The following is a 9,473-nucleotide window of genomic DNA, read 5'->3' on the forward strand; positions in this document are numbered from 1 at the left end:
CCAGCCCCCCCCCCTTTTTTTTTGAGACAAGGTTTTGTGTAGCACTGGCTGTCTTGTAACTCACTCTGTATACCAGGCTGACCTCTAACTCAGATGCGTCTGCCTTCAGAGTGCTGGGATTAAAAGTGTCACCACATCTGGCAAGTTTACTGATCCCTTAAGGCAGATAAGCAAACCGCCTTAGTTTTACGTAACCCCAACACTTGGGAGGCAATAGCAGGTGGTTCTCTGTGAGTTCCAGGACAGGTAGGGCTATGTAATAAAGAGACCCTGTTTCAAAAAACAAACAGAAAGAAAAAAATTGAGTCCGGATGAGGTAAGAGATGTTAACAAAGGCGCAGCATTACAGTCACAGCAATATGCTACCCAGGGAAGGGGTTGGAAGGCACTCCGCCGTCCTCAGCCTAAGATGACCTCTGATGACGGCAGGGTCTTCAGCTGTTAGCCACACTCACTGTGGTTTCTAGCTCTGAAGCACTTGCCTTTCCAGTTCTAATTGCCTTGGGAAACTGGAGATTTAATGGTCCCCAGTCCCTTAGTGAGTTCCCGAAGCTCAGAACAGAAACGCGTAGCCTAGTGTTAAGCTGTGGAGTTTGGCTTTTATCTGCCAGGAACTGTGGGAGCAGTGGAGGTTCCTGTGAAACATATCAAGTGGCTTTCAACTTTTGGACTGAGAGGACTTTAAGACAGTGCTGCTGCAGGAGACATGTGCATTGGAAAGTGTGCATGCCTGGCACCCAGCAGTCAGCCAGAGGTGGATGTAGAGTCGAGACCTTGCCACTGAAAGAAAAAGCAATGAACCGTACAATTAAGATATAACATAAACAAGGGATCTGGCCACTTGAGAATCGAGTCACTGGAGACTCTGGGGAGAGGATAAGGACAATGAGCCCATGGGGTTTGTTTCAAAGGACGTGCAGAAAGCAAGCCAGATGTGGAGTCTGTGAGCCCGGCCTCTGAGCCACAACCAAGTACCAAAAAGATGGGCACCCAGGGCACAGATACCTGTCACCTAGAAATGCTGAGGCTACAAGCGCCAGACCAAAAATGGTAGCAGGGTGGTTCTCTTGGAGGACTCTGAGGGAGAATCCGGTCCATGCTTCTCAGACTCCTGGTGGTTTCATGGTAATTCTTGGTTTCTGACCATCTTCACTTTGGCTTTTTTCTCCTTTTCCCTTCAAGGTCTAAAATCCTACCTCCCCCCCACCCCCCAAGAGTACCAACCATACTGACTCATTTTAACTAATTTTGAATGTAATAACCCTACTTTAAAAAAAAAAATTACAGGTGAGGTACTTGAATTTAAGATTTCAGAGTCTAGCCGGGCATGGTGGTGCACGCCTTTAATCCCAGCACTCGGGAGGCAGAGGCAGGCAGATTTCTGAGTTCGAGGCCTGCCTGGTCTACAAAGTGAGTTCCAGGACAGCCAGGGCTATACAGAGAAACCCTGTCTTGAAAAATCACACACACACAAAAGAATTCAAAGTCTGCGTTTTGGAGACAATTTAACAATATCCTCCCATGGAATCCAAACAGAAACAAAGCTCTCAGGAATCCTCCGGTACAGACTCTGAATCAATCCTGCCCATCAAGGGAGAGAAGGGTGAAGTGGGACTGGGGTAGCAAACAGATGGCATACGGCATATTCATAGTTCATCCTCTGCCATTAAAAGAATCTCTATTCCAAGAGACTCAGAACTAAGCATTTGAATAATGAATTCCTCTGTCCCCCTCCTACTGAAGGTGAACCTGTCTTATAGTTCTTCCCTCTAGGTCTGATGGGTCGTCCTTACTGCTTGATGTCTAAGGTTGGTCCCAGCTTCCTTACAAGCTCTGTGGCACAATACTGTTCCTTGATGGCTTTCCGAAATCCCACCCTCACCTTTGGAAATGTGTCCCGTATTAAGCTAGTCAATTTGCCCAGTTCGTGCCGTCCATCTCTGCCAAGAGCCTGACTAACAAAGTGGGTATATTTGGAGCTAGCAGAGACCCAAACATGGTAACATGTGATTGACAGTTTGAATGGCTCAGAGAAACCTGTAACCTGAGTGGTTTGAGTTCATTTATCACTGTAAAGGCGTGGCATGCAGGGTCAAGGAAGCTAGCACAGAGTTAAGGCAACATCATTCAGAAAGGTTTCATTCAGACGATATTTATTGAAGGTCTGTCACCTATCATACATGGAATAGTATTGAAGGTGCTGGGGGTAAGGACAGATCCTAACCCTTGCCTTTCAACTCACCATCCAGGAGCAAGAAACACATGTTAAAATCCACACAAAACACTGTAGGCACTATAGAAGTCTGGGCTGGAGATAAGAACTTTCTGATGGTCGTCATGTAACAAAGGCCAGGATAGGAAGAGAAGAAATACTTAGGACACCGAGGCATATTAAGCATTGGCTGTCCTGGCCAGTGTGCTCTCAATTGTCCATACCTCTCTGTGGGGTTCTGTTATTATCCATGCTTTGTAGATGAGAGGGAAAAGGCTTAAAGGCTATTTGCCCAAGTTTGCACAGCTGTCAGGTGTGAACGACGGGACCAGAACCTGGCTCTAGCTCCAGAGTTGGCTCTTTTGCTGCTAGTATGCTCAGAGTGGCAGGAACGGGACCAAGAAGCAAGGTGATACTGTGGGACCCAGGGTGGAGGAGGATGCCAAGAGAGATCGAATAAGTAGATGACAGCAAGACCCCACTGGGACTCATAATTAGAAGGCTTGCACAGTTTCCTTAACAGCATGCTAGTAGGGGACTCACTGAAGAACTCTTTAAAGCCGGTGGGAGGTGGGGAAGTAGAGACTCCCCGCCCCCAAGTGTTTGGAGCTACAGGGTATGGCACCTAGTTACAGCAGGCAGATCTCTGTGAGTTCAAGGCCAGCCTTTTCTACATAGCAAGTTATAGGCCATCAGAGTTATATAATAAACACTGTCTAAAAAATAGAAAATAAAAATAAAGAGCCAGCCGGGTGTGGTGGCACACGCCTTTAATCCTAGCACTCGGGAGGAAGAGGCAGGTGGATTTCTGAGTTCAAGGCCAGCCTGGTTTACAAAGTGAGTTCCAGGACAGTCAGGGCTATACAGAGAAACCCTATCTTGAAAAACCAAAATAAAATAAAGAGCCAGAGGAGCCAAGCAGTTGCGGAGAAAGAGCTCTGTGGGGGGCGGGGGGCGGGGGGTGGGGGGCAAGAGAGCAGCAGTCTGGAGAGATCAGTGTTATAAAGCCCAAGGGGGTGGGAACAGAATGGACGGTGTTGGTTGTTGGTGTTGAGGATGGATAAGGTAGCGTGCAGGAAGCTGTAGGTCTGCAGTAGCATGGGGACTCCCTTCAGGGCTGCTGCCAATAGCTTAGCGGTAGATAGGAGTGGTTGGCAATGTGTGTGGTGCAGCAGGACCCTGTCTCAGCCGTGGGTGGACACACAGACAGGGGCATGGTCCGTAGGCAAGGTTGCAGTCCTCTGTAATCCATCTGAGGCTGGGAGGGACACAGGGGTAAAGGAGCACTCTCTGAGGACTTAGGGAGCACTTCTAGGAGACTGGGTTCCACTTCTTCACAGATATCGGTAACTGTGGCCTTAGACTGAGAGAGACGAGCAGAAGGAACTAGATTAACCAGGAGTGGTTCAGGCTCCTGGGAAGCAGAGCAGACCAGCCTGGTCTATTTAGGTTAGGAGGTCCAGGGACAGCCAGGGCTACACAGAGAAACCCTATCTCAAAAAAAAAAAAAAAAAAAAAAAAAAAAAGCCAAAAAAAAAAAAAAAAAAAAAAAAAAAAAAAAAAGCTAGAGATCTTAGGGTATAGAGTGGGCTGGGTTTGTTTAATATAAATTAGGGAGTAACACCTAGGGATAGTAAATATGGAGGCAAAGACCATGAACAAGTTGCCCTGTGGGGACAAGAGTCATTGGTGGTGGGTGATTGGAGGAGGGGAGGGTTGGGGTGTTACTCACAGGACTTAGGGCCGTAGTGTCTCTGAGGTACTGGCCTAGGACCCGGTGTAGGTCTGGAAGCGAGGGCCACAAAGCATGCCTCAGTCTCCTATCAGAGAAGGAAGGGAGAGGAACATGACTTGGGGTTGAGTTGGCACCGATGAGGAGGGCCCTAAAGGGGGCCAGGAGGGGAGGCAGCGCAGTAGGCAGAGGAGTAAGAGTGCAGAGACGGTGCATAGTCAAGACGTGTTGGCCTGACCACTCTGCCAAAGACAGTATGTCCTCCTTCCCCATCACTAACTGCGCCATGCGCTGGAGTTTTTCTTAACTCACTGTATATATTCACTGTTATTCACCCATTCGTTTGTTTTTACCCTAGTCCAGAGAACACAGGTTCCGTTTGAAAGCTTGTCTGTTGTCCCACTCCTGTTACCCTAGCACTGAGCCCACAGTAGGTTGTTCCACTCCTGTTACCCTAGCACTGAGCCCACAGTAGGTTGTTCCACTCCTGTTACCCTAGCACTGAGCCCATAGTAGGTGCTTGGGAAACTGCATGAGTGAAAAAGGAAACCAGTGCTGTGTCTAGCTCTGGATGCTACTGCAGGGGGTTGTCTGTGAAGACTGCAAATTAAGGCATATTGGAGAGACTTCCAACTCTTGGGCAGCAGATTTATTTCCAAGTTGAAGGACTTCAGCCAAAGGAGACTGGCCTCCTCCATGACCTTTCTGATTGTAGAAAATAACCCAGTTTGCAACACCATTTTCTTCTTCTCCATCAACATTTTGGGGCGGGGTGGGGGGGTGTCAGATAAATGACTACCTTTGAATAGAGGCTCCATTCTAGACTGCTCTTACACAAAGGCAGATTAAAAGTTTAAAGAAAGTCAGGCGTGATGGCTCATGCCTGTAATCCTAGGACTCAGGGTGGGGCAGGGGGTGGAGCTGAGGCATGAGGATTGCAGTGACTTTGAAGTCATTCAGGACTCTACAAAGACTTCCAGGCCAGCCTGGGCTACAAGTAAGATCCTGTCTTTAAAAAAACCTAAAACAAAAAAACATGTTCAAAGTGAGGTGTGGAGTGGAATCCAGGAGCGGGGTCCTGGTGCCTGCTCTAGCCTCTAACCAAAACACACTCTTCCATACTTTTGACTTCTGAGCTCAGGACTCAACAGACAGTGCCAAGGGAAGGACTGCGGTGGTGTGGATTCTCTCTACAGGTTTATAATGTCTCCTCAGCCCTCACAGAAGTGAATCATTCATTAGGGATCTTATTTAAGGGACTTCTACTTGGCAGACACTGTGCTGAGGATTTGAAAATGGCCGAGTAAGGTCTGATGTGGAGGACATGCAAAGGGAGCTGGGAACGTAGGACGGGGGCGAAGCGCATGCTTAGCACGTGGGAGCCCAAGGTACAGCACCCTGCACCAAATAGATTAATGCAGGAAAACACCACGCGGACACAAAGGAGCAGCCAATGAGGGGAGGCCAGGAAAGGCTAAGCTTAGTGAAGAAAGTTATTTAAAGATGAATGCGTAGTCAGTCAAAGAGGATATTCCAGACAGGAGGGACATTATGTGCAAAGGCACTGAGCAGAAAAACAACCCAACTGGAGTAACTCAGGGCTTTGGCAAGGCTGAGATTTTGTAGAGCCTTGTTGGGTTCTATCCTGGGGAGCTAGGCAGGTCGCCATAGGATTATGTGCCTCTGGAGAAGCTCTTGAGGAAGAGAGAGAGAAGGGGCACTGTTTCAATGAATCAGGTAGTGTGCAGGGGGCCAGAGAAAGAAAGCATTGTTTGGTCGGCTTTTCTGAGGCAAAATGACCAGATTTCAAAGCCAACTGGATGGTGTGGGGATGGAGAGACCCAAGAACTCTGATTTGGGCCAAGGTTGGACAGTAGCCCTGTCACTAAGTGAGCAGCCAGGAGGTGGGGCTGTTGGAGGTGTCCAAGGAGTGGGCAGGTTACAGTGTAAGAAGTCCACTCCAGGAGGAGTGCAGGAAGCAGCTGAAGAGGTAGGTGTGGCTGTTCCGTGGTCCAGAGAGCGGTTTCAGCAAGTGACCCTAGAATACTTGTTCAGAGGCCACTGGCCTCAAGGACCATACCCCTCTTGGAAGGGCGGTACCTGTAGTGCGCAGGAAATTGCCACTTCAGCAGCAGTAGGCCCAGAAGGGTACTGAGGCTCAGCACCAGGAGCAGAGCAGTCACCAAGGTGATCCAAGCTAGGGAACAAAAAGCATCTGACCAAGGCTGACCCTTGGCCCCGCCCGGGGGCGTGCTGGCTCCACCCTCAGCATCCGGTGAACTCAACACTGCACTGGGCTGCGCTGAGTTCCGAGGCTTGCCCATAGCCCCACCTATAGTGTAACCAGGTCCCCACGCACCGTAGACCGGCTTCAGCCCTGCCCGTCCTCACCAGTCTCGGAGCCCGTGGACACCCTAGCTGGAGGAGACCAGGCACTCCAGGGACCTTGGTAGGTGGGGCCGTTGAGCCTGGCACGCAGCTGCAAGCTGTAGCGAGCTCGGGGGCGCAGCTCTAGGGTCCCTCCCCGGGCTCCGAGAGACGGCTCCAGCACCTGAGAGGAGAAACATGGAGTGGGTCTGAGCCCAGTCTTGGAGCTGGCGTGATCGAAAGCTCTTCCTGAGATCGAGATCACGCGAGGAACACACCCAGGAACACAGCTGTGCATTCTTCCGCAAGATGTGAGGATCCAGCTACAAGCGCAAACCATCCCCACTAGTCCGGCCTTGGACAATCTAAACGACACACGCTTTTATCTTCAGAGACACACAGACCGTGCCATAAGTACTATACTGCAGAGGACACCAGATTTGTGCTAGGTACCAGGACCACAAAGATTATTTTATGTGAGCAGGGATACTATTATATGCTTAGCAAACATTCGAGTTGCTTAGGATATGTCAAAAACTGATCTTGGTCCTAGATAAGTGAAATACATCGTTTCATCTAAAGAGGGAAGCAGAAAATCACAATTAGTGCAAGGCACCGAGGGAGCACAGTGAAACAATACTGCCTTAGTGCACTAAGAGAACAGAAGGTCAAAGGGAAGACTAGGAGTGAGGAGTGTTAACACTTTATGCAAATTACTCATTGGTAACTAGCAGGAACAAGAAAAGACGTAACAAGGATGATTCTAGGCTCGGGTATTGGGTAAGAAGAGGTGGTGTGGCGCCACTGACGGAGCTGAGAAGTCAGCTCCAAGAGAATACCAATGGGTCTACTTTATAAAGTCTAACTCCAGTCAGCCAGACTGATGGTAATGGTAAGACAGCAGTCATCTTTGGTTACTATGCCGTGTACGGGCAGGAGTGAATCGAGTTTGTATATGTTATATGTACATCTGGGTGACTGACAAGTTGGCTACCTGAATGGTATACACAGGAAAATTTAATGCTATATTTATGAACTATATATAGTAAAAAAAAAAAAAAAAAAAAGGACAACTCAGAAGGAAAATTAATTTATTTCAGGTAATTGTATCTGGTCTGTCTAGGAATGAAGCTGTTGGCTTGAGTTGTCTGGCAGGAAGATGTGTGTGTTTGTGTGTGTGTGTGTGTGTGTGTGTGTGTGTTAACTGAGAATTAAAATATTGTTTAATTGTATAATTTGTATCTCTCTATATGCCAGGAAGTATGCTAGGAATTGATATACTAGATGTTTTTAGATTTATTTACCATGTATATGTTTTGTCTACATATACATATATGAATCAGGTGTGTGTCTGGTGCCCTCAGATCCCTGAACCTGGAGTTATGGATGGCTATAAACTGTCATGCGGGTGCTGGGAACTGAACCAGGGTACTCTGCAGAAGCAACAAGTACTCTTAGCTGCTGAGCCATCTCCCCAGCTTAAAAAAAAATTAAAGATAAATTATATTTAATTTTTTATCTAACACCAAGATTGATAACTTTCTCCCCATTTCACCGATGAGGAGACTTCAAATTTTATGTAATTTGCATGTGGTTCTTAAAGCCCTTTCCTTGTGGGGCCTAGAATGGTAAAATTGGGGCTGTTAGTGTTTAGTTAAAGCCATTAGGACCACAGGGCTGAACCGCTTACCTAGGCAGAGCAGATGTTTATCTAGGAGAGATGGTTTTGGATGGGGTGCTGGCAAGAACAGCACCCCGTGAAGGAGTAGAGAAGGAGGAGCCAGAGAAGGGGATCTAACTCAGTCTAAGGGGTGGGGAGGAGGTGGGGAGGCCAGCATCCCCTAGGCAAAGGGAAGGAAAACTTGATTTAATGCTTCCGGGGTAGAATCCGGGGCCCTTTGTGTGCCGGGTGAGCGCCATGCCACTGAGCTACAGGGGAGAGAGCAGTTTAGGGGGAGCAGTTGGTGGTGCCACACGCCCCAGCTGACGCAATGGATGTACAAGCATAGATGATGTACAAGCCCAGATGCTGAAGCAGAGACAGTGTGGACCTGGGAATGCCGTGTGCAGTTTCCCATGAACACCTGCTCCCTTACAGTACCTTCCAGTCCTCACGGCCTTCTCCCGTGTACCGGAGCTGGTAGCAGGTCTCTTGAGCTGCCCAAGATGACTGGTGCTGCCACTCCAACTCCAGCCTTCCACTTGAGACCTCCCTCCAGTGCAGGCTCGGGGTGGGGAGGACCACTGCAGGGGATTTCAACAGGAACTGTGTTATGCACCACAATGAGTTAGGCATCATGCCACCAGGGTCATGGGTCAGAGATGATGATGATGATGATGATGATGATGATGATGGTTCAAGAACAGATGGCTCTTGATGGCTCAAGTCTCAGCCTACTAGTTAGATTTGGTGAAGTTGGCAATTATGCGGGGATATGGAAGGAAGGTTCTTACCAGCCTGGTGGATCCAAAAAGGGGAGCCCAGGTAGCTGTGAATGGCACCTTGCGCTGTGGTCACCTCTATAAGGATGTGAATAACACTGTCATTTCGTGATTTGAAGTGGCAGCGGGAGAAGAGAGTGGGCTGTGATCCTGGACGCAGATCCTCCTCTTCACATCTTTCCCAGGCGGGGTCCCTAAGAATCACCCGGAGAGACTCACTGAACCAGGCTCATCTCAGACACTGTCCTACATGGATCGTGACTGAAGTCCTCCCCCACATGCCTTGGGCCTCTAGGGCTTTCTTTGCCTGAATGAGGTCCAGTCTCTTTCCCTTGAGGAAAAGGCAGCCATGATATGGGGAAATAATTCAGCTATAGATGAAACCCATTGCTTTGTGTATTAGATGATGATGATGATGGTGACATAGAACTAAAAGGACGTAGTCTGTAGAGTTCTGACCAGGGGCCAATGGTATGGCTTATCTCTGCTCTAGTTCCTTTCCTCTGAAGTGGTGTAACACCTACCTGCAGACTGTTTCCAAGATGAAAGAGATTTTTTTTTTTACCTTTCTAGATGCAAACATCTTTATATATTTTTTTTAAAGATTTATTTATTTATTACATGTAGGTACACTGTAGCTGTCTTCAGACACTCCAGAAGAGGGAGTCAGATCTTGTTACGGATGGTTGTGAGCCACCATGTGGTTGCTGGGATTTGAAC

The 9,473-nt window shown here is 48.3% G+C and overlaps 1 protein-coding gene across 3 annotated transcripts in view; it reads right to left on the reverse strand.

Annotated features, from left to right (window-relative positions):
• Nucleotides 1-3,197: 3,197 nt before the first annotated feature.
• Nucleotides 3,198-9,473, reverse strand: part of Mpl (MPL proto-oncogene, thrombopoietin receptor) — a 14,026-nt gene continuing 7,750 nt past the window's right edge. Inside the window, exons 7-12 of one of the 3 annotated variants that reach the window (XM_021200705.1) lie at nucleotides 8,766-8,947; nucleotides 8,413-8,555; nucleotides 6,336-6,495; nucleotides 6,045-6,141; nucleotides 3,945-4,032; nucleotides 3,198-3,575 (exon numbers count right to left, since the gene is read on the reverse strand). In XM_021200705.1, the coding sequence (XP_021056364.1) occupies nucleotides 3,324-3,575; nucleotides 3,945-4,032; nucleotides 6,045-6,141; nucleotides 6,336-6,495; nucleotides 8,413-8,555; nucleotides 8,766-8,947 (922 nt within the window). In that variant the 3' untranslated portion in view covers nucleotides 3,198-3,323. The remainder of the gene's footprint in view (nucleotides 3,576-3,944; nucleotides 4,033-6,044; nucleotides 6,142-6,335; nucleotides 6,496-8,412; nucleotides 8,556-8,765; nucleotides 8,948-9,473) is intronic. The other 2 variants (XM_021200706.1, XM_021200707.1) reach the window with 2 other exon arrangements.

The sequence above is a fragment of the Mus pahari genome, chromosome 6 (genome assembly GCF_900095145.1).
Source record: "Mus pahari chromosome 6, PAHARI_EIJ_v1.1, whole genome shotgun sequence".
NCBI lineage: Eukaryota > Metazoa > Chordata > Mammalia > Rodentia > Muridae > Mus > Mus pahari.